Source organism: Idiotropiscis lumnitzeri, chromosome 3 (genome assembly GCF_059441095.1).
Source record: "Idiotropiscis lumnitzeri isolate Australia: NSW breed Sydney's pygmy pipehorse chromosome 3, RoL_Ilum_1.0, whole genome shotgun sequence".
In the NCBI taxonomy this organism is placed as follows: domain Eukaryota; kingdom Metazoa; phylum Chordata; class Actinopteri; order Syngnathiformes; family Syngnathidae; genus Idiotropiscis; species Idiotropiscis lumnitzeri.
This window is the reverse complement of record NC_142393.1, coordinates 9,974,357-9,998,082: the sequence shown is the minus strand read 5'-3', so window position 1 is coordinate 9,998,082 and position 23,726 is coordinate 9,974,357. Positions and strand designations below refer to the sequence as shown.

The window sequence follows — 23,726 nt, the reverse complement described above, 5'->3', positions numbered from 1 at the left end:
ATTAATTTGATAATCGCTAGGTTGTTTCCACCTCTACAAATGAATATTTTTAGTAGCCTACTAAATATTCAACCAAATATCTAACCAATTAATCGAGTAAAATGCTACAAATAAGTTTGCATTGTTAAACAACAATTCACAAAATACAGATATGAGAGACCTGTTAGACAGACTAATCAATTTGCTTTTATTCCTGAACAAACAACAACATGTATGTTAATGTAACATGGCCATTTTGTGCAAGAATGAACAAATAAGTCAGAATAAAAAAAAAAACAGCTACATTAGCTATACACACTCTGTCCCACCTGGAGCAGCATCATGGAGGGGTGAACGGACAGCGGTGGGGCATGACTTGCCTTTCATTTTTTGACAGGTAAGTCACGCCCTCATGGAACATCAGGTGATAAAGACGAGTCACAAGACACCATCATGTGGCACTCTGAAGAAGGCGAAAGACTCGCCGAAACATGTCAGGTAACAAAACAACCTAAAATGATATTGTTTGCTATAAATGAATCCGTCAAAAATATAAATAAGAAGACAAAATGAACTTAATACATATACACAGAATGAGTGCACACAAAAATACATTCCAGGCCATTTGTAATGGTTAGTAGTAGCTGTATTCACAATCTTCCAAAAATACCGAGATGAGGTCTGTAGGGCTGCGGGTGTGAGAGAGAGAGAGAGAGAGAGAGAGAGAGAGAGAGAGAGAGAGAGAGAGAGAGAGAGAGAGCGATGGAGTCGGGAGTTTTTCTGGTTGCATTTACAAAAGTCTGTGATTACAATGAAGAAAAGTCAACATATCAACATGCTCGGAACTAAGACTTGCCCTCCGCCTTGAGACGATGTTCCCGGTAGCAAAGAACAAACGCTCCGATGTCGTCAGTGTTGCTGGGATACCCAAAAAAGACTTGGCCAGCTTAGCCAGGGTTGGATATCGTGTTGCATTTGTTCTCCACCACACCAGTGGATTGTCCTTCTTGGAGAGAGGAAGTTCTCCAAAATACTGAAAGACTTCCTTCTGCACCGCTTGACTCCGCTGCTCATCCTCATGCTCCTCATCACTGGTGTCAGAGTCTGATGATGATCCCAGAATCATGTTGGCGAATGTTCCATCCTTTGGAGCCAAACGGCTTTCCAACGTGGCGGCGGCTTCATGTCCACGCACATATGACTGTCTTTCTTCCTTTTCGACGGCGAGAGCCATAGATTGGATCGTACTATGGACCTTGAACACATCTTCAGCAGGCAAAAACTTCAGTTTTCGAAACCTTGGGTCCAAGGCGGCTGCCAGGAGGACCGTGTTAGGAGCGTCCGGCTGAAAGAAGAACAGTTCTTGCCATCGCTCCGCAATCTGTTCTGCCACTTGAGCTTGGAATTCTCTTACTGATGTGCTTTCAAATGCCGAACTCAGTGTTGCTTTCTTGAGGTTGTGCACCAGCTGTGGAAGAGAAGACAGAGTAACATATTGTTCCCCATGCAGATACTCTGTCACACTTACAAACGGCCCGAGAACCTGAGTCAGCTCCTCACTGAGGTTCCACTGCTCAGGCTTTAGATCCAAATAATGGTGCTTGCCACTTAAATTGACCGCAGGATCAGAAAGAGCCGCAGCCACGGGCCATCTTTGTCCAAGAAGCCTGGATAACATGTGATATGTGCCGTTCCACCTCGTACTTACGTCCCGAATCAACATCAGCGGCGGCATTCCCATTTGTTTCTGCATTTCTTGAAGCTTGGCACCAGCCACTTCACTCTTCTTGAAGTGTTCGACCAGGCTTCTCGCAGAAGCCACGCAATTAGAAATGGTTTTACTGTTTTTCAGGGTGCTCTGTACAACTAAGTTCAGAATGTGACCGGAGCACCTCACGGAAGCCCACCCGTGTCTCTCCTTCAAAATAACTGCTGCTGCCACTACGGTGGCCCCGTTGTCATGGACAACCGCCTTCACCTTTGGGAAGGGAATATGAAATTTGTCAGTGGTCTCCTCCAGCCAGTCTGCAATATTGGCAGCTGTGTGATTCTCTTTGAGAGGTACTGTTGTGAGGGAGAAAGACTTCATCTCCCAATCTTCCCCCAAGAAGTGACAGGCCACCCTGAGATAGCTCTCCGTGCCCATACTATTCCAGATGTCTGTCGTCAACGCAACACACTCGGTATCCTGGAGGACCGTTTTCAGTTTCTCTGTTATTTGTTGGTGCTTTTTCTCCATCAGACTTTTGAAATGAGGTCTTGGTGGCATGCTGTACTTTGGGTTGAAAGCTGCAATCATCTTTTTAAATCCTTCGTCTTCCACCATGGACAGTGGGCGCATGTCAGTGACGAGCATTTTCAAAATGCTCTCTGTGAGCAAGGCAGCTTCTTCAGCGGTACATGACGGAGCGGAGCGAACAAAGCAGTCCGTGGGCCGCAGTGATGTACTGGAAAAAAACAATAATCTATTTAATATGCATAACAGATGCAATTTGCAATCTGGGACAAATGAAAAAAATAATAAAGTTAATGTCAAAAAGCACTATACTCACATTAAGGACATTTGAGGCCCAAGGTAAATACAAGTGACTGCTCTGCTTTACTTTCCTCAATTTTTGGTCAGAAACCAAAGTTTTTGGTTAAACCAACCTATGTTTTATTGTTGATTACTAGATAAATGGAACATATTAGACCATCAGTGGGAAAACTATGGCCCGGGGGCCACATGCGGCCCAATAGAAAAAAAAATTAATTAATAAACCTTGTTAATGTTTTATTTTCTAAAATACTCTGGCGTTTTCAAAAACAGATATTTTATTGTAATCCTTTTGTTCATTTTCATTTAAAATTAAAAGTATTTTTTTTCTCCAAAGACGTGAGGTTACCAAAACACTCCATCCATCTGCTCCTGGTCCGAGTAATAAATAGCCTTTTCCTGGTGAAAGAAGAGTAGGCTCTGTGCTTTTTTTCTGTCGCAGAAAACTATATTCTATGTGTATTGAAATATCAGTCAAATTGCTTTAAAACGACTGTGTGGGGAGAGATTGAGTGTGCACGCATGCGGGAGATTATTTTTCGTGCAACGATATCACTCTCTTGCAATTTAACTGTATTAACGCTAATTACTTTTACATAACAGGCTACAGCGAATATCTTACGTTATAACTTGCAGTGGCAGGCTACATGAAATGGGTAAACGTCACGTTGACGTTATTGTACCTTGTATCGGCGAGGCTTGTTGAGCTGACTTTAAGAGGATGCTTTCGGATCAGATGTTGTATCATCACAGACGTGCTGTTGTGAAACGCCAGTTCTGCGTTGCAATACACACATTGCACCTTTCTCTCTTCTTTTTTAAGTTTGAAATGATCCCAAACTTTGGACATTCTCTGTCTTTTGTGGACGGTTTCCTGCTGAGATTCCGCCATCTGGCCACCTTAATTCAACACGCCGGATTAGTGAGTGGCGTGTGCGTGCGCAATAACAGTCCGTGTGGAAAAATGTTCCCGGTGCAAAAGCGAGCCAAATATCGCGAGAAATTCAAACGAAGCTTCGAGATTTCAACCTTTGGTATAATACAATTTAATTGACAACACCCACTGGTTGATATCGATGCATATAGAAAGATATATCTCTCACTCTCTCTATATATTTTTAATGTATGCCCTAGTTGTTTTTTTACGCAATTAATGACTCACTGTAATCTGACTTTCTGATGCGGTAATTCAGCAGTGCCGTAAAAGAGAAAAAAAAACGACGAACCTGATATACATTTCGGTCGGTGGTTGTGTTGGCAGGAGTAAAAACGTAAAGTATTTGGACTCTTCCTAAGTGAAGCATTCCCTATCTATTTTAATCAGTTTGTCATATTCTCTTATAGTTATATGCCCTATGAAAACATTGCTCACTTCAGGTCAAAATTGGAGTTAGAAAAAGCTTGTAAATTAAAGTTTGGACATTGTCCTACATGCAAAATAATTCATTGTTTGCTACAGTTCACAATCAGGCGATAAAGTAAGGTAGTAAAATGCCACATTTGATACATTTCAACAAAAGTATGCAGACTACAAAGAAAATTATTTATTCACAAAGCCATGAAACAAACATTTTACACAATTCAAAAACAGTCATGTTGCATCACTTTAACATGTAAAAAAAAGAAAAAAGTGTATCCACAGCCACGCCCCCTTGCAGCCAGTCTCATACTCTCTCCAAGGCCTCTAACATGATGATGCTGTTACCTCGGATGACCTAAGACATAACATAAAATGCTACAGACTTGAGCAAGTTGAGAGAGACAAGTAACAAAGACCAAACTTTTTTTTTTTTTGATCAGAGACAAGATGGCAACTTCATTATTACCTCTATAAACTGTCAAACTTAAGTTGCTGCCGTTTTGGTCTCAGTCTTGATACCAATCCAAGTCAACACAGGCCAAATTCTAAGATGACGCTGATACATTATCCTACACAAATCTCTTTGCGGCCCGATGTACTCGAAAACTGATTGGGATTTCTCAATCTACCAAGTTTGACTTTGCAATGAAATGAATATCACAAACATTTGAGTTCTACTAAGGAACATTCACAATAAGATGGCTATCTGAACGGTGTCTTGATCCCTCAGCAAGCACATGACAATGTCAAAGGAGAAGTAACGGTGGATGGGTACTGACCACCATGCCAATTGTTTGCTGTTGTCCTCCTGGTCCCATTTCCAGACAGTCATCCACCACCAGGTTCATAAAGGGGTCAAACCCTCGAAGGATGCCCTGAACATGTCTGCCTCCATTTAACTTAACTAAAACACACAGACATTACAATCAAATGTATTGATCAAAAACTTACAAGACTTTTTGTATTATCGTGATCACTAAAAAAGCTTTAAAGAGACAGATCCTCCTGGGACACCACATATTAGGGATAGGCGATTAACCAATTTATTAAAAACATGGTGCCCATTTATATGTTGCAAATGCAAAAGGTTAATGACATGTTGGAAACGTTTCACCAGGGATACTGTATGTATGTGCTCCTACGCTATAAATGTTTTACAGATGAGTGGAGGGGGCTGGTGGCAGTAACGTGTGAACCCTTTGGGGATTTAGTCATATTTTTGCATAAAGCAGTCATAAAATGTAGTCTGATGATCTAAATAACAAGAATGAAAAGAAACAACTTAAACTAATATCACATTAGCAAGTATCTGGCTTCATATTTTTACACAGCATAATAAAACATTGACAGGACAGGGTGGAAAAAGTAAATTAACCCTTGGATTTAATAACTGCACTCGCCAGTCAAAGGTTAGAATTTACATGCTCAACAAGGTAATTTCCCAAAAAACTTGAGGACATCAGTTGACGCTCAAAAGTGGATGGGTGTTGCAACAAAACAATGATCCTAAACACAGAATTTTCCACTTTTTCATCCCTGACCCATGATTATTATTTTATTTTCAATATAAATATGAAAACATAACTTCTGGTTTGTTATTAGTTTAAGCAGACTGCGGGTACAGTCTTAGGAATTAGATGGAATTTAGATCGCATTAAGACCAATTTATGCATACATTTAAGAAATCTCAAAGGGTTCAAAATCAAATAGGGGTACTCACGCGAAAGCTTCTTGTCCATGAACCTAATGGGAGAAAGGCAACGTTAGTGTTTGTTCCAGAAATCAGGAGAATGCATTACAAATGCTCGGCGAACGTACATGCTAACACTTATTAGCTTAATCTCTGTCTATTTTAAATGGCGCGGTGGCGGCACGGTCAATTTAGCCAAATGCTAACGTCTATTTCGAAGACAAATGAAGCAAAAAACTTGGTTGAAAGGTATTATATCTTACTTTTTCAACTCGGGAGGGTGTGCTTTGCTCATGTTGACTTTGTTTCTTCAACAACCGGCGGAAAGAATCGTTGTCTTTTCGTTACGGAGAACCGCGAAAGGAAACGTGCACTGGGCAACCGGAAGTCCAACTACTATTTCCTTGTCTAACCGCAGCTGCGATTACATGCGAATTTGAGTTACTGCCCTCTTTCGGATTTTGTTACTCATTGCAAACATACACCAAAACCCAGGGATGGTTCTGCGTTTGTGATTAAAAGCCACATTAATATGGCGCTTTGGGATTTTGGAACTGTGAGGAGAGAAGTTTATAAAAAAAAAAAAAAAAAAAAAAAAAAAAAAAGAATATTTGTAATGTTTTTCCGTAGATTTTTATCAATTTACCAAGCGAAAGTGGGGAAATTGACGAAGATGATTTAGCACCTAAATTACTCAGTGTTTAGTGCCTGTCGAGAAAATGACTTTCTTAAATGGAGATTTTTTTTTTGTATGGAAAATGCCTTGTGATATATATGGCATACAATAGCACAACGTCAAAATCTGCTGTCTGACCTAATATATTTAGTGTGTAGAGAATGATTGGCATCATATAATGGGTGGTCTCTATTCACTCAAATGTGAAATACGGTTTGAAAGAACCAATGTTTTGACACAAAAGCAGTTTTATGATAAAATTAAAAATAAAATAGATTGGGTGACCATACACCTACAGTGGCATCTGTTTTCACGTATTAGCTTGCAGACCACCAGACAATGGTTGGGAAAGAAATTGTTTTTAAGGGATGGCTTCACAAGAGGTAACGTGTTAACATTCAGCAGTTACTGCTTTTTCCCTCCATATTTTGTATTTATACAGCACATGAAGTCTGAAGCAAAACCAATTAAGGTTTATTAGAAAACGTACAATAAGGAATATAAAACTGTAGTAAAGACATATACACAATTCATGCTGGACATGGGTCAGTAAACGCGGAGGCAAGTGCTGCAGCCTTTCAACGTTCACAACAAGTGGACATGGCATCATTGGAGACATCATGTGCGACACACTGGTACGAATTAACGCTGACTTCTCACCCACAGACTTGTCCATTGTGCCTCTCCACAGCTTCACCCGAGGCCTTGGACTACTTGATAGGCTGCAGGCAACACGTGAATGTCCCTCTTCTGCTTGTGAGGATGACCTCTCCCTTCCATATTGAGTCAATTCTTCCCAGAAACTATCAGGTTTGGGGTTATCCTCACTAAAACAGGACTTTTCTGTTGTGCTGATATGGGAGCCATTTTCGGGAGATTCAGCAGCACCTTAAAGTTCATAAAAACAGACTCAGTGTTTTCTTAGAACTAACATTTCCAATGTAATGTAATTTACAATGTAGACAAGTTGAGAAATTGAATTTAACCTCTGCCGTTAGCATCTCTCCTGGTGTGACACTTTTTTTTTTTTTATAGGGGAGTGGGGGGTCACAAGTCACTCTGTTGTTAATATAAGAAATCACCACTGGTCACAAAAATAAATCCAACAAACCAAACAAAAGGCAATGAAATGTAACGAATAAAAACCTGACATTACTTTTGACTTGTGGTTCTTAGGAAGCCTTGGGTGTTTGCTGTAGTTTTTTGGGGGTCATTACCATGTTACAAGACCCATGATCTTGGACTGAGACAAACCTTTCTGACATCAGGCAGCACATTTCTCTTGAGAAAGTCTCTGTGGTCATCTCCCATTAAGTCCACTGGCTCAAACGACGACAGCTGGGGCAATTCGACACCGATGTACCTTGACCTTGCTCGTCTATAATTGTCTTTCTAATCGACTGTGACGACTCTCCTCTTTTCTTCCTCTGGTCCGTGCTCTGTACAAACAGGACAGTGACTACTTGTTACACTTTAAACAGATCGACTGACTGATGACTGCTAGTGTGAAGACACCTGTGATCCAAATTAGATAAGCCATGGTTGAAAATGTCCCTATGGTGAAAATTTAACATTTATATAAAAACATTTTGTGCAGACATATTTACGAGTCAACAAACGGCAAGACTTATTCGGATTTTACAAATAAAATATGAGTGAGCCTGGTTAGATTGGGGACTTCCTTCTATCCTTCCTCATTTGAGAAATTGCAGCCCAATCAGAATCCAGCACCGCCTGGCAGTCTTTTAAGCTTCTCTTCGCAGAGACTCAAACTTCCATACATGACGACGTACTACATTTAGTTCGAGCCACACTTTTTCCCACGGTGCCCCAGGAGCAGAATGTACATTTCCTTTTGAGGTATAAATTGAGTAAAAACAGTACAGTATTCTCAAGAAAAGACAAGCAACATCTGATGAGAGACGTTTAATGATAACTGCTGTGTAGAACCACAAACCAGTGTTAAGGGGAAGTTTCACAAGTGTATAGGGGGGGGGGGGAGAATAATAATAATAAAAAAAAAAAAATCACAGCAGCTGCTTGAAAACAGTAGCTAGGGGACCCCCCCACCCCCACAAAAAACACAGCCACATTCAAAAACCCAAATCATACAAGTGGAGGGACTGACGGTCTGCAAAGCCAGATACAAGTTCACACCAATGAATGATTTATAAAAGCCATTGATTTAGATAGTAGTATCAAAATTGGTTACATGGAACCTTGCACCAAACAATGCAACCCAAATTTTGTCGTTACTTGGACCAGTGAGTAAACATTACTGCACATTCAAAATGCGAAGATTTTTCTTTAACATAATAGCTGATTGTCAACCCAATTAGTTAATATCACAATAAAAGTGCCTTTGGAGCTTCCGTCAGAATCACTCAGGAAAACATTAAATGTGGAATAGTGAAACTCTGGCGTCATATTGTAAGTGCGCTGACATTTGCACACATCAGTACAATATTTTTTGTTTTTTTTATGCGTCACCTTCATAGTACCATTAAAGTGACCACTCCACCCACCTACCATTACACGTACCCGATTTTGGTATGTCCCCAACAATGCCAGTAAACTACAGTACAGTCTATACTAAGTGGTTGAACGATGCTAAAAACATTTAACATGGTTTTGTCCGAAGATATTTGATAAAATGAGTCATTTCTAAATCACGTCTAGGCCATCTTTATAATTATACTTAAAACAATGAATGTGCCTGAAATTGCTGTTCAAACTGTCATCACAGGGTATCTGACCTTTAGTAATATTACAAACTGAATTTTGACTTTCTTCAATGGAGGCTGAAACGCGAGATAGTTGCAGAATAAACACAAACACGTATGTTTCATAATTGTCATCATGTGTGTACTTGGATGTTGACAAGCTTCACATGTGCACTCTGTTGTGAAGAAACAATTAACTTAAAAACATTTTAGAAATTCGAAATTTACAGGATATGAAATCAAGGGGAAGTCAAGTCCAAAATTTTCTTTACTATATGTTCGATAGGGCCCTACTCATCGAAACATAATATTGTGATTAATAATGCGTTTGATGAATGTGAATTAATAAGCAAAATTGGTCTGTTTTAATCCATCTCATGAGGCAGCCATTTTGACACTTGAAATGACATCACAGTTGCACAAGGATCAGGTAAGGGCCAATCATGGCTCCGCTTGTGAACATCACCTGACCAAACTCAGAAAACTGAGCCGAGATTGGTCGTTACCTGAGGAACTGGGATGTCATTATCAGTCGATGGCAAGTGGCAAAATGGCCGCCCCCTGAGATGGATTAAAATGGGCATATTTTGTCATTTGATTCATATTTCAAATGAAAATGCCACGTTTAGACTAACCGGGGAGCGTAGAAAATATTCCCCTTCAATACAGAAAAATAAGACAATGAGTAAAAAGTTCAATGAAAAATTCTAATTTTAGGGGTGGAATGGGGAACTCTCAAAGGCACCTTAGAGTGATACTGACACCGCTAATCTGCTTTCACCCGTTAAACATAGCTACCGGTAGCTGTTTGTGTGTACCTTCCATTCGCCGATTCATGCCAAGTCCCTCAGGCTTTCGCTAGCCCTAATGTTTGGAGCCCTCCATAGCCCAGTCCTCCTCTTCATCCTTGGCTTGTAGGTGCTCCTGACAGTGCTCAAGAAATGAGTCCAGTGCCGAGAAGCCCTCCTGACAGAGCACGCAGTGATAGAAGCGCTGCCTCTTCGATGTCGGCTGCTCGAAGGTGTCCATCTCCTCTGTGCACACGCTGCACTCTCTCCTCACCGTGGATGCATCGTGGAGCTCCACATGCTGTCTCAGCTGGGACTGCAGAGAAAAAACCTCAGTGCAGGAGGGACACGGGAACTCTTCTTCCACTTCCACATCATCCTCCTCTTGCCTGGGCCTCCCTGGACCAGCCCGCACAGTCTTGCCCTGCGCAAGACTGCCTTTAACTTTATCATTTGGTCTGTACTCTGGTAACTTGGCATTTTTGGTGTCGTTTCCTGTGCCGTGACCTTTTTTGATCGCATTCATGCATGAAGTTGCGGTGTAGTGTGCCTTCAGAGAGAGATGGTGGAGAAATTGCCTGCCGCATATCTTGCATGGATAGGCGCTTTTCCGCCTGCGCTTTCCTGCTGTCGGCCTGGTCTCGTTCACTAGCGTTCTCTTCATATGAGATTTAATGCTGTGCTTCTCCTTTCTGTGCATGCACAGTTTAGAGGTCTGCCCAAAGACCATGCTGCTGGAAGCACCACTCATATTCTCCTTTTAGATCGGGTTCAGTGCATCTTGAAGATGATCAGATCAGCTATGAGGGTGGCCTCCTTTCTGCGTCGTTGTCTTGCTTCTGTGCAGACGGTTCATGAACAGAACTTTATGTCAGTCTGCGTGAACAATTCTGGAGTCTATTTTTCTGATGTAGTTGAACGACTTCTGGCTCCTTGTGAGACTCCATCCACACACCTGATGTGAATACAAAGTCAGACGTTGATCGGCATTGGCATGCTCTCAGAAACTAAATTAAACAACAAACATGACTTACGTAGCGATAGTATTCACCAGATCAACGAATTGGAGCTTCAGTAAAGAGAAGAAGCATTCGTCGAGCCTTTATAATTTTGAAGACCTTCCCGTTCCCTTTGCTACCACTAGCGCGCGGCTAACGTTAGCGACGCAGATACGTTGAGTATAAACGCCATCTTCAATGAAATATAACTTACCTTAAGACTTAAACACGCGCAGTTGCACAGACGAATAGTGCCCAAGAACAGACGATGACAGTATGAAAAGTGAACTAAAGACGTCTTCGGGTAACGAAAGCCACGCTAACGATCCTGCAAACATGAAAGTTTGAGGGGGCGTTCCTACAGTCGACAATTGATGTGACGTCACGTGCTCATATCCAATCAGCCTTTGGGACAGTGTGACTTTTTATTGGTTTTCGGCTATGACATCGCCGCTGTAGTCGCCACGTAAATGCAAAATGACCACTCAGACAACATGATTGGCCGAAATAAAGATCAGTCGTTTAATATAAACAAGTAACGCTACAGCAAATACTGTAATTAATTAATTCCGTCCTTTAAGGCTTAAGTAAATGTCTGCTAATTCAACAGCGTGTATTGACCCAAATAAAGATTTGGCATTGATAGAACAAAAACAGACGAAGACATTTTGATTTGGTCAGCAGGTAAGATAACAACACTAAAGACAAAACTAGGAAAAATAATCATGAAATGAACAATACCTCGATGGTAGGCATGATGGAGGGAAAATGTGCATGAATAAACAACACTCATATTTTAGAAATAAAATAATAAATAAGGCAAGCAAAAAGGGTAGAAAATAATTCAGCAATTGTACCAAAATCTCATTAAAGTACAATGGTATATTGAGCGCCTTTCTTAAATAAAGCCGGCATTAGAAAAGCCAAATGATTCCTTAACATTAATCAAAACATTTTATTGAATAGCTGCCCTAAAAGCCAGGTATCCGGGCCACGAATTTGACACCAGCAACACCACCACTAAATATTTACTTGATCAACGTTTTAGCAGAAAAAATAAATCCACATTAAAGTAACAAAGACCTAAAACTGCCGAACCAAATTAACATTCACAGCTAAAACGATCTCTTGCAATGACAATGTGGAACAAACAACCTACCAATTCCCATTCATCCCCAAATCATCTGGAAGCTTAAAAAAAAATTGGGTATAAGGACAACCAGGCCCAAATGCAAAATGACTGATGACAAAGCATTTTTTGTAACACCAAAAACGACAGAAGTACAGTACATTGCAATGGTATCACATTTTCTGAGCAGCGCAGCACTGCTTCCACAGAACTGACTCAAGTACAATAGGACTGTACTTTGACTAAATTAAGGTTAAATACTCACCAGTACTATTTAGTACGATTGACTAAATTACTTAAAGATGTGCCCTTATATCAAAAGTCAACAGGGCTGATGTAGAAATCCTGGCAAAAACTATGGAATTACTGCACAATCATTTGAATGTTCAATTTTGGAAAAGGCAAATCATGAATGTTTCACAATTCCACACTTCTGGCTGGAAGAATGGTATCGTACTTGGTCACAATTATTTTAAAAGAGGGGAGCAATATGGAATGATTAAATTCTGAGGATAAAATGATGGATCACAAAAAACAATACTGCGACACCTCTCTTTTCTAACAGTCTGAAGTCTCAGTCTTTTTTCTTGTGTGTTCCTTAAAGCCAGAAGGTGGCATTTTGAATTAAAACTATTTTGCGGAACGTCCGCCATTTGCCATTTCCTCCTGAAAGGGTGATTCCATAATCTGTCCCAAGGGTTGTGTAGGAAGTTATGTGATCTAACACAGTAGGAAAATTGTCAGTATATGCGACGATCATACAAAATACTTCTGCTCCCACAGAGACGTTTGTCAAAATATTAACTAGGGGACCAAAATAATCTAGACATGACCAACGACTTGTGGCATGAAACTCCAAAGTTCAAAACTCAGACAATCCATTATAACACTGCAGGTCGATGTGAGTTTGGGAACCACACGAGTTGTAACTTAACGACCTAAATTTAATGACTAAAATACACATTTTAAAGCAATGGGTTACTTCAATTTTAAAACCAACTAAAACAAAAGTGTTTAAGCTACATTGGCCCGATGGTCTCCATTTCCCCTCAGGTCGTTTTAGAGGCCCTTAAAAAAACAAGGTGAAACGCAACAAATGTAACATTAACATCAAACTCTTAGTTCGCTTCTCTTCTGTTGTATACCTGTAAATGCAACAACACAAAGTATATCATTCCGAAACATGCTAATCTTGATATTCATAAGACCTCTTTCTCTGTTTAGCTGATTGTGCATTGCAGGTAATTCTAACCATCCATTCATCCATTTTCTATTCCGTTTACCCTCATTTCAAGTGATCTCTGTTGGGAGTGACAAGTTTAATGCTATTTTAGAATTCTTTACAGTGTTCAACTACTTTGATGCATTAGACTTCTAGATCGTAATTTCCTAGCTCACAGCTAATATTTAGTACTTATTAAAACAATAACTTCAAAAAAAATCTGCCAAAATATAAGTTGTACACCTTTGATTAAAAGGATGGTATCAAATACATTCACCATCCTTTTCAACTAAAATGTTCTGAAAACACATTAAACAGGAGAAACAATCAAGAGCTGCATGAATGGAACAAGATGACAGGTGTGTGTGCTTCGATCCTGTAACAGTCCAGTGTTAAATTGCAAAAGAGGATGGCAACATTGTTCCGCATTCACCATCACGGTAAGTGCTGTCGAGAGGAAGCCTATCTCTTGTAGTGGCTGGGTGCATCTGCAAACATGTACTTCAGTCTGTAAGCTTCAGCCAGAAGAAGACCGACTTCTTCGTTACCCCAGTGGATTGTGGGAAGGTTCTGCAATAGTATAAGGAGGCCCTAAAAAACAAAAGAACATCAGTGGTTGAATTATGTGTCACAGTCTTGCTGCAGAAAAAAAATAAGGCACGATGGATGCTTTTCCGTAAAAAAAATCCCCACATAAATCTAGTCCACACAAATGTCTTCTTTCTTTGTTGTTTCACGTTCACAACCAATGTTGTGAGTTGGTTAACGCGAGACTGTTTCACATCTTTTGTTTTTGGGGACTTCGTGTGGCAGTGTTACAGTGCCATGTCATAATGTTTATATTAAATATACATACAGTATATATTACATTGTTTCAGTTGTGTTTTCATGCTTTAAATGATTCACTTTTCATACAATTTTTATTATGAATATGTTTGATATATATAAATGAATCCAGGCTCATTTCCTTTTTGACATGTCCTAAATGTTTTTTTGTTTTTTTTTCAAAATAGTCTCCTAAAAGCAACTCCTCGTAGAGGAAAAAGACAGTGTGGCGTGACCAGGTCATCAGACAAATGGCTATAATGTCCAAATGAATTGTTAGGTACTGCACTTTTGGAGTCTGATCATAAATCAACATCCTTCAGGCTTTGCAGTTAAAGTAATTGGTCTTTGAGTGCATGAAGTATTTTCAAGTACTAAAGACATTCATACCTGAAAGTCAACCATGGAAAGAATTTCTTTGCGCCACTCAATGAGGAAAGCGGCACAGACATACAAGTGAAAGTGGGAGAATCCTTCTGCTTCAGCCTGTGGGGAAAGAAAACACCCCAAAACAAACAAAAAATAAATTATTATTATTTTATGTTCAGCACTTTCTTACAGCTCGTGCAGTGCTGTATCGAGTTGAGTTGATTGTGAACTAAATTATTAAATGACATTCAAATTGACAAAGGAATTTCGTTTTTCCAGCTGGGGCTCAAACTAACACAAGAAAAAATGATCACCCTTCAATGATAAAGCCAAAGGAATCACGATACACAATAACCAGCAAATGTCTTTTTAAAATAAGACAGCAAGAGTGGCAAATGTAGTCGTCACTGGAGCCTGTCTGTAATTTTGTTGAGAAGCTTATGATTAAGCCAATAAATCCACCCTATCTGTTCTTATCCATGCGGCTCATTTTCCAATGCTATAGAAGCCTGCCTGAGTCCCATCCAATATGGCTTCCACATAGACTTGGCAGCCATATTAGGTGGGGCAAGTGTCCATCAAAGGACATTGGTCAGCAAATAACCTCAGCTTTAACAATGTTAACTCCATTATTGGCTGAGGGCAGTGGAATTTAGAACTCATTTAGCGCACAATAGCCAAATGCACGCGTCACAGTAGTGACGAGAGTCTATGGCCGATGTTTTTAATCGCCAAACTGGAAGTATGTCAGGACGCCAGAGATATATGAATCCATTTAAAAATCTAGACATATTTAACCTGCTCATCTAAAAACAGATATACTGCTACATATATTTTTTTTGTATTTTTATCACAATGTTTTTAAAGACATGCGGGCAGCGCTGTAGCGCCCTCTACTGACGAGTTGCCACTGCAACTCTGAATGAAATAAATTCTAAATGACAAATGTGTCACCTGGTAAGTATCCCAGAGGCGGATGGTGCAGCGCAGTGGCAGCTCCCTCATCAACAAATTGTTCATCCACCGGAAGGCAAACTGTAAATATTCCACCTCATACTTTTTGAAATGATTATGAATGTCCTCTGTAAACAGAAACACAAAACAATTCAGTCCAAAGGATACGTTCTTACCTTTCAACATAAATCACCAAGTAAGTGAATCACTGATGGTACAAGTTACAGGCGCCATTGACTCAGGCGTTTATTGAGGGCCTGTTTTGCAATGAAAGTGTGGCTGATGAGGAGCTTACCATCAATCCGACTCACAAGCTCCTCTAAAGCTTTGACTTTGTTCTGGATTCCCGGCTGAGCAAAAGTGTAATTGTCCTAAAACAACAGCAAATTTCACAACCAAAGCAAATCCCGCCCCCAAAAAGAAGATACAAATGTGCGTGCAGACCTGTATTCCATCCAGTAGTTTGCTCATACACCAGAAGCTGTCAGCCTCAATGTTTCTCTGAATGTCCAGAGACAAAGCAGCCACTTCAAAGTTTTCCATGTCCTCCACTAGATGAACAAATGACATTGTATGACACTGTACTGATCTGCCTCAGCCTTAAAATGACTTAAATGTACCATGTTAATAACGATAAGTTATTTTATTTATAGAGCACTTGTCAAGCTCTGCACAGATAAACAAAATTATGTACGATAGAAGACTTGAAGCACAAAACTCTTAAGATGCCCGGACTGGGAGTACAGGTAAATAAATCAACAATGATAGTTCTGATTTTACCCACTGGGTAACTTACTGACAAATTCAGAGAGGAAGACCACAAAAAAGGGCGTGACTAGATCATTGATGCCCTGAACGTAACCACTGGCCGGGTGTCGAATAGCCCAGATGAAGAGGATACGCTCAAACACCTGAAGGAAAGCAGAGACAGAATACGAGACTATGCAAAAATCCCTAATTAATTGCGTTAGACGTTAGACATACATCGGTTCTCGAATATGAATAAAAAAGGATCCATCAAACATTTTGGACCCATTTGTTTGAATGTGTCAAGTGGTTTAAAAAAAGAGTGGGTGCGGTCTATAGCATACTTGCTCAAAACTCCTTTATGTACATAGACAGGATGATTATGTAGCTATTTAGTTACCTCTTGCACTACAGGCTGCTGGAACAATGGAATCAGAGGGTTGGTCCTTGGAATGTCGATGTGAATCTAGGAAACAATAAATGTACGGGCTTCATTCCTACAGTATTAGTGATGGATTATGAGTATTAAGGACGCGCTGAAATGTAAAGTCTTGGCCGAAACCGAAAGCTAGGAATCCAAGACTGAAAATCAAAATAATTTCTAGTACTTTAGAAACCCTAAAAAATAAAATTACATGGCCATTTTATGCACTTTGCCAAATTTATGTAAGGTTATGTTTATACTACAGGCCACTTTGGATTTTTATTTTTTTTATTAATGTGTCATGCATCAAACTTTTCATGTCAACGGGTATAGTACAACTCCAATTATTTCAAATTCAACTCAGGCGTCTTTCGTATGTGGATATAAATTGATATGTATTTGATGGGACCACAGTCTCAACGCCCAGGTTGCACTCATCTGACCTGTACGTCAGAAAAAGGAGAAATGTCTATAATTGTTTGACAAAACAGACGAGCGCAAAACGCAATGGTGGCTGGAGGAGGAGAAAATGGTCAGTGGTGAAAAGAAGATGCTTTAGGACTGAGATGCGTGAGTGTCACTTTGCGGATGCACTCTGTTCACATCGCATTTGTTTTTGTAATGTGAACGACTACATAAAAAGAATTGAGTCGATATAAGATTTTTAAAAAATAAATAAATAAAATCAGAATTGGGCACCATGCCCTGCAGCGAGAACATTTCCTAAACAAGCGCTCTCTGGTCACTTGCAAGCGACTTGTACGTGATCACAGCCGCTGGAGTGGCAAAGCTTGTCTGGCGGGAAGCCTTGTCGCAAAGGGCCAGCAGAGGGATATTTATCGCCCAGGGCTAATTTCCTTGTGTCAAGGCACCATCTCTGCTCAGATCAGCAAACCATCGGCGCATGCTTACGTCATCACAACAGCTTGTTCCGGCTGTTTTATTTCAGTGACAAAAGTATTTCGGCCAAACCAAAATGCACTTTTAAGCCATTTTTGGCGGAAAATATTTTGGTGAGCCAATTTTCAACGCCTCCCTAAAGCTAGGTATAATAACACCTCATGACATGAATTTCGTAAAGTAACCCCGGTCAACAGTACCTGTCGGTATGTGTCTTTGTAGTGCTCATCTGTTCTGGAGTGGTAATATTGCACAATGAAGCCAAAGTATTCCTCGCGCTTCCTTTTGAGGACAAGCTCTCTGCGCTCCTTGTTGGCAGGCAGGTAACCCTTTTTGGGAGCAAAGACAGAGGAGGTAAAAGGGGATGTGTACCTCAAAAGAAGCTAAATAACAATTAGTTATAGCACACAACTACTCGTAACGCCTCTTACAGAGAGGAGCCTCCATGTGATCGGACGAACTTCCCTTGGTATGCCCGACCAGCTATGCTTTCGCAACTCCTCTGAAACCCATCGGAATTTTCGCAGTTAGTACACAGCTTCTCCGACAGCCACGATGACTCATTACCACATGTATGGAGCTGGTGTCCTACCAAGGTCAGTGTTGGCACTAGCCAGCAGTTGCTTGAATTTGTCCAGCCGGCTCTTTTCCCGCACTGTCATGGGAGGGGCTCCTGATGCATTCTGGTCTGAAATACGAGCCACCAGAGGGATGATTGGTCGAACCGGGAGAGACTGCTGCTTCTGCAGTGTGGAGCGAACTGTGGAAGGTCAGACAAGCATATGTAAAGCAAATGTGTGATCCTATTTTGATTTCCATAAAAAGAGGATACTAGGCTCGGCCTCGAGGTAGTGAAATGATTCTCAAAGATGCCACACGTTATAACTCATCATAATATATTTACAACAGGGCTGCACGATGTTGGCAAGACATGCAATATGTGACAGACCAACGGGCAACACTTAAAACTTGAACACAGAGGGGAAAAAAAAGCCTAAATCCCACGGCTCACTAAGTTTCATAGTGTAAATGTAGATTTCCAGCAAAATGACTACAAAGCAATTTTACTAATAATTGAAGAGGAAAATAATAAATGTGACACATATCGCACCCTTCTGCGCTTCCCACAGGTAAACATGCAGGTACCAGAATCAGAATGCCCTTTACTGTCATTGTACTCAGTGTACAACAAGATTGGAGAGCTCACCTCTCCAGTGCAAATATAATAAATAATTTAATGAAATATAACAATTAAATCAATTAAAGATTAAATAATTAAATAATACATACATATTAAATAAAATAAATAGAAAAAAGTAGATGACTGATTTGTATGGGTCCAATGATTTTACATTTATCTTCTCATCTCATATTTTCCGGACTATAAGCCGCTAATTTTTTTCCTAGACTTTGAACCATCGGCTAATACAACAGTGCGGCTTTTCTGTGGATTTTTCTTTCATTATATAGCACAGAAAATAAGCTAAATAAAGCTAGATTTTTTTTCTCTTGGGTCTGCTCTGCTTTAATTTGCAAAGTTGTTGCCATGTTAAAAGGCACTGTTTAAACAATCTGTTTATGTACCTTTAAGAGCATTCACAGCACAAAACCGTTCTATACATGCAGTGAACAACTCATTTTTTTTCAACATATAAAACTGCGTCTTATAGCCTGGTGTGGCTTGTATATGTTTTTTTTCCCCAAAAAGAGTTGCTGCGGCTTATATATATTATAAAAATACGGTAATTGGAACATCCCCACGAGAGTGCAATTATGAATTACCTGCTAAACTGTTCATTGGTTATTTAAGTCAAAGTATAATAATCTCCTACCTGAGGACGTACTGAGGTGGATCTCGCTGTTCGACTTCACCACCTTGCTGTTTACAATCTCGTGCTCAATGTCCTCCTCAGTTGTTTGTGAAATCCCACTTTGTGCGACACCAGCGGCATCTTGCTTCTGACGGGCAAGAAGAAGCAGATCAGCATCCAATTAGAGTAAATATAATTCCCTCATTTAACAACTGATAACTTCTCCCTCAATTGGACAATTTGTTTTGGAAATAAAATCTTAGCAACTACACACATACAACTTAGCCCTACTCAACTCTTCAGGGGAATAGCCGATTAAGTCCTGTGCAGCTCTATTAGTTCCAAAAATTATTTGTGGAACACAGTGCAGCCCACATTTACAGGAAGTACACAGACGTACATCCTGTTAAAGTGAGACGCAAAATTTCAAATATGCTAGCATGGAACTTTTCCTGTGGTCTCATGCACATTTTATGCTTTTGACAGCACTTACACACTTGGTGGACCTTTTATGTCCTCTTGTGATAATAAAAAAAATAAGCGCCCGAGCATGAAATCCGGCGGCTACCTGCTTCTGGGTGAATGCAGAGTGCAGCCCTGATGACAGGGAAGAACACAGGGCGGGGCCGCCAAGAAAATCGCCATCCTTCTCATCGTCGTCAATGTCCCAAGCATCGTTTGTGCTTCGGGCAAACTCGTGGAAGCTTGATGTCTTTTTGGACTTGAGATTGTTTAACTTCAGTTTTGTGTCTTTGGGATACCTGCATGGAAGGAAAAGATAGTAAAAATACATGAACTGAACTTTGCATTTACAGACGATAATGACGCACCAGGACAAGTTAAAATCACAGAGGTTTGACATAAATGTCAGAAACAGAAAAAAGTGTGGAATAACTAGCTGCATACCAAATCAAACTGAGGCATGCGCTTGGATGAAATGCTTTTGAACAGACAAGACGGCATGCAGTCAGTCCACTTGCAGTAAGCACTTACGAGCGTCGCAGACATGGGTCAAGAGGAGGATGCTGTGCTCCATACACAGGCTGCACACTGGACAAGACCACATGTGAACTGCAGACAGGTTCACACAACTTCACAGATACTTTTTGTCTGTGTTCACACCGAGAGCCACGAAGGAAAGCATCTCATCGGTTATTATTCAAAGAAAGTTGACACCTGTATTTTTTTTTATTTACGGCTGAATTGTTTAGTAGTGAGGGCTGATAAATTATGCAGATCTTGTTCAGGCCTCAATCGACAAATATCAAATTTAAAACCAGGATAATCTTACAAAAAACACAATGTTAGCTCATTTACCTACTAGGGTTGGGTATTGATTCAAATTCCCAAAATCGATTCTATACACAAGGACCCGATTCGATTTTCGATTCAATCAAGGATTTCACGCGGTAACAATTTTATTTTGTAGGGAAGGGATTCTCAAAAGAACCAATGCTGCAAATAGTAAAAACTGTTTGCAGTAACTAGGTGCATTCGTAAAAATATTAATATTTACATTAAGAATTGAAGCCAATGCAGTTACATTAATCATGTACATTTTATTGAACATGATCTGATCAAAACAATAAATACATATGCCTTCATGTGCGTTGGCACTGACTTCACTGCTCCACCATTTTGTTTTGATAGGCTACTTTTGCATAGTGACAAGATGCCACGTGAAGTCATGTAAATTTATGGGGAAAAAGACATTATTAAAAGTTTCAACGTCTGGTTCTATGAATCGATATCGGGCTATGAAAAGTGAAATAGATTCAAATCGATTTTTTCTTAAACCCAGCCCTATTACCTATCGATATCCAATTTAATCCATAATCCTGTCACTCATCACTCATAATAAGCGCTTCACTGAACGTGGGTGCAAAACGTCCTGGTCATCTTCCGCTGAAAGGACAACAAATTCATTGGCGTCGTTTAATTAAATCAACTAAAAGTAAGCCTGGTGGCTGCAACCTGGGCTGAGTCATGTTGTGACAGATATATGACAGACTTGTTTTTATCAGAAGAAAGCCGAGAGCAGGAGTAGCTACTGGGTGTCCCTGTTCGAACATAATGGATGTTTAGGTTTCCAGTCTTTACACCCACTTCAATGTCAGCGCGTGTGTGCATGCCTGAGTGAAGACACAAAGGCAGCAACACCCTTTCAGAGCAGATCCTCACTGCCTGCCTTGGCAGATGGTGACACGTGACCTATAACGCCATGTCTTATCTGTTTAAGCAGAACAGTCTGCATTTAGGACAAACAACTGAGTTGGCAAAGAAAACGAAGGGTGAGATTATCATTAGTGATGGTGACAGTTGTAGATGGCTAACTAGTTAGCCAACACTACTCAGTCAGTGCTAGTTAGCCTATGCTAGCAGTCTGCCGGCCAGCAGGAGCATATGGCGGGCAAGTGGTTTGTGACAACACCCGAAGAGATGAAAGAGGCTGGATCCTGTCAACGAATGCCAGGAAGCTTTTGTTGTTGTTTAATTGATTTAGACAAACACGGGCAACGCGACGACAAGTACTGAACAATTTCAAGGGTTAATGAATTTAACTCCACAGCTAAGACAGCTTCTGCCTGTCACCAACGTACTTCCACAACCAGTTCAAAGCATGAAAGCCAACCGGTGAACGTTACATTTGAAGATTGTGTCACGACTCATGACACACACTAATGGCATCGTAGCAGCTGCACTGTTCCCTAACACGACATTTGAATAAACGGAAGTGCGATTGGGGAAAGTCTTACCTTCCTGGAACCTTTGCATTTCTCCTCCAAAAATGGATCGTGTTCTCGGTGGCCATACTCTTTTAAAAGAGAGCCCTCCCTTAGGCCGACACTGACACCGGCTCCCTGCACCAAGCAACCACAAGGAAACCGCTTTTGTCAGCCATTGACGACGACTCGGTTCCCCTCTGCCTTTGCGTGAGCTTGGATGGACGGTGGAAAAGCCGATCAGTTATAAACACGAAGATGTGGAAGATACAAAGCGATGGAAGTCGCCATCTTGGCGCACACTGACTAAAGCCAGGCTAGCGCTTGGTGGGCGGGGCGAACAGGTGCAGCGCAGGCAGCCAATGGGAGACCGCGATGGAGGGGTCCTGGATGGCGTTATAAACGCGCAGATAAACCAAGAAACGTTATAGAAACTTTGTTGTTGTTAAACTACTTTGGTCCGCGTGCGGAATGTTCAACCGCCTGCCGTGTAGAGTATGGGTGGCTTTTGCAATCAGGTAGGGAGCACAAACTCCGATAAACGAGTCGTAGACAAATATAGCGTTGTTTATCATAAAGTCACGTAAATCCAGAAGCTTTACGGGAGAAGCTTTACGAGCAAACTCGAATATGCTCCAGCTTTCTGTTAGAGGTAAGGCAATTGATAAAAGCCCTGCAAACACTGAAGAAAAAAGAGAATTTAATTTATTCGTAAAATAAATCACAAACCACGAATCAAAAATCTTTCTTCTGCATTTTCGACAATTGGTTTAAGCACTTCTCGTTTTTTTTCCTGGCAAATGTTGCGTTTGAAGCTTCACCCCACACGAGGGCAGACTTTCTTTGTTGTCCACGAAACAAGTTGAGCCACAATGTTGACTGTAAATATTCTTTTAACTGCTTATTGCACGTCTTCAGATAGTTTAGAAAGCAAAGTAACCATTACCAAGCAACCAACCAGCCTACCAACAACCAACTGACCAACTTTCTTTCAACTTGAAAGTAACCTAAACATCACTGACATGATTCAATCCAAGACACAGGAACTTTCAGGTGTTTTATTCAAATGCATGCAAATGGACATTCTTTGCTTGTGACTTTTGTACAGTATTTGAATTGCAGGTGCTCTCTGCTGTGTTTGTTTAGGAAAATCACTGCAAATCCCCACCTGTCTTAACATGCTGCAGTAGCCAACAAACATCAACCGGCAAGGCAAAATACAGGTGAGCTTGGCACAAATTGTTGTTAACTATGTTTTTAAAATGGTGATTTGTAGGAGTTGCTCGATGTTTAATGCAACATTCTCACAGACTAGAGAATAAAGCCATTCAATTTCTGGATGCGCCACTATAGTGGTTTTCAAGTGATAAAGAAAGAATTTGAACTTTGCCTCAAGGAGTTCTTGTGACTTTTTTGCTGCTGTGATAAGCTGTGAAGTGGCGACTTTAGAGAAAATAGGAGCTGGCTGAGAGAGGATGCATCAATACAGTCATACGACAGAACAATGATGAATGAACTCTGCGACCAAGAGCTTGGGGCGCAGCCTTTTACGAAACAACACTGCATTGACTTTGAAATTATTGCTGCCGGACTACTCCTCTGTCATAGAAGATTTTTTTTCCTCTGTAGATCCAATGATGGGTATTCACTTTAAATCTTATCTTATTTAATACTTTGGATTTCTAGAAAATGCAAACGAGACCGTGTTTAATATTTTTGTATGATATTAAGGGGGTGATGTCTTTTTCCATTGCACATGCTCAGTGTCCTTTAGGCCCCGAGCTATATTTTGTTTTGCGCTGTCTTTCCGCTGAATGGACAGCATTATGGCTTCTTGTCTTGAATGCTTAAGTGGTATCAAAACCACTCTGA

At 40.5% G+C, this 23,726-nt stretch overlaps 5 protein-coding genes across 13 annotated transcripts in view; 1 reads left to right on the top strand and 4 right to left on the bottom strand.

The window, feature by feature from the left end:
• Window positions 1-163: 163 nt before the first annotated feature.
• LOC148339822 (E3 SUMO-protein ligase ZBED1-like) lies at window positions 164-3,420 on the bottom strand. Of its 2 annotated transcripts, XM_088291170.1 has the most exons (3): window positions 3,199-3,420; window positions 1,688-2,426; window positions 164-1,447 (listed from the first exon to the last, which is right to left on the bottom strand). In XM_088291170.1, the coding sequence occupies exons 1-3, from the start codon at window positions 3,405-3,407 to the stop codon at window positions 770-772; spliced, it is 1,626 nt and encodes a 541-aa protein (XP_088147296.1). In that variant the 5' UTR covers window positions 3,408-3,420; the 3' UTR covers window positions 164-769. The 2 variants fall into 2 exon arrangements, with proteins under 2 accessions (XP_088147296.1, XP_088147295.1); XM_088291169.1 differs by having other exon boundaries at window positions 164-2,426.
• Window positions 3,421-4,044: 624 nt separating this feature from the next.
• On the bottom strand, window positions 4,045-5,975 carry snrpg (small nuclear ribonucleoprotein polypeptide G). The gene is made up of 4 exons (XM_088291126.1): window positions 5,829-5,975; window positions 5,596-5,618; window positions 4,655-4,779; window positions 4,045-4,230 (listed from the first exon to the last, which is right to left on the bottom strand). Exons 1-4 carry the CDS (start codon window positions 5,858-5,860, stop codon window positions 4,180-4,182), a joined length of 231 nt encoding a protein of 76 aa, XP_088147252.1. The 5' UTR covers window positions 5,861-5,975; the 3' UTR covers window positions 4,045-4,179.
• Window positions 5,976-9,684: 3,709 nt separating this feature from the next.
• On the bottom strand, window positions 9,685-11,135 carry LOC148339820 (uncharacterized). Of its 2 annotated transcripts, XM_088290190.1 has the most exons (3): window positions 10,965-11,135; window positions 10,787-10,821; window positions 9,685-10,707 (listed from the first exon to the last, which is right to left on the bottom strand). In XM_088290190.1, the coding sequence occupies exon 3, from the start codon at window positions 10,501-10,503 to the stop codon at window positions 9,829-9,831; it is 675 nt and encodes a 224-aa protein (XP_088146316.1). In that variant the 5' UTR covers window positions 10,504-10,707; window positions 10,787-10,821; window positions 10,965-11,135; the 3' UTR covers window positions 9,685-9,828. The 2 variants fall into 2 exon arrangements, with proteins under 2 accessions (XP_088146316.1, XP_088146315.1); XM_088290189.1 differs by lacking the exon at window positions 10,787-10,821.
• Window positions 11,136-11,248: 113 nt separating this feature from the next.
• On the bottom strand, window positions 11,249-22,212 carry tbc1d22b (TBC1 domain family, member 22B). Of its 5 annotated transcripts, none has more exons than XM_088290184.1 (14): window positions 21,888-22,212; window positions 20,125-20,202; window positions 19,700-19,892; window positions 19,153-19,279; window positions 17,913-18,080; window positions 17,752-17,822; window positions 17,521-17,649; window positions 16,397-16,462; window positions 16,046-16,160; window positions 15,694-15,800; window positions 15,545-15,620; window positions 15,250-15,377; window positions 14,317-14,412; window positions 11,249-13,692 (listed from the first exon to the last, which is right to left on the bottom strand). In XM_088290184.1, exons 1-14 carry the CDS (start codon window positions 21,941-21,943, stop codon window positions 13,564-13,566), a joined length of 1,539 nt encoding a protein of 512 aa, XP_088146310.1. In that variant the 5' UTR covers window positions 21,944-22,212; the 3' UTR covers window positions 11,249-13,563. The 5 variants fall into 5 exon arrangements, with proteins under 5 accessions (XP_088146310.1, XP_088146311.1, XP_088146312.1 ...); XM_088290185.1 differs by having other exon boundaries at window positions 19,153-19,276; XM_088290186.1 differs by having other exon boundaries at window positions 20,125-20,181.
• An 88-nt stretch (window positions 22,213-22,300) lies between these two features.
• The window catches only part of LOC148339818 (myelin transcription factor 1-like), an 89,629-nt gene continuing 88,203 nt past the window's right edge, over window positions 22,301-23,726 (top strand). For all 3 annotated transcript variants that reach the window (XM_088290515.1, XM_088290513.1, XM_088290512.1), the window contains exons 1-2: window positions 22,301-22,372; window positions 23,001-23,077. In XM_088290515.1, the coding sequence (XP_088146641.1) occupies window positions 22,352-22,372; window positions 23,001-23,077 (98 nt within the window). In that variant the 5' untranslated portion in view covers window positions 22,301-22,351. The remainder of the gene's footprint in view (window positions 22,373-23,000; window positions 23,078-23,726) is intronic.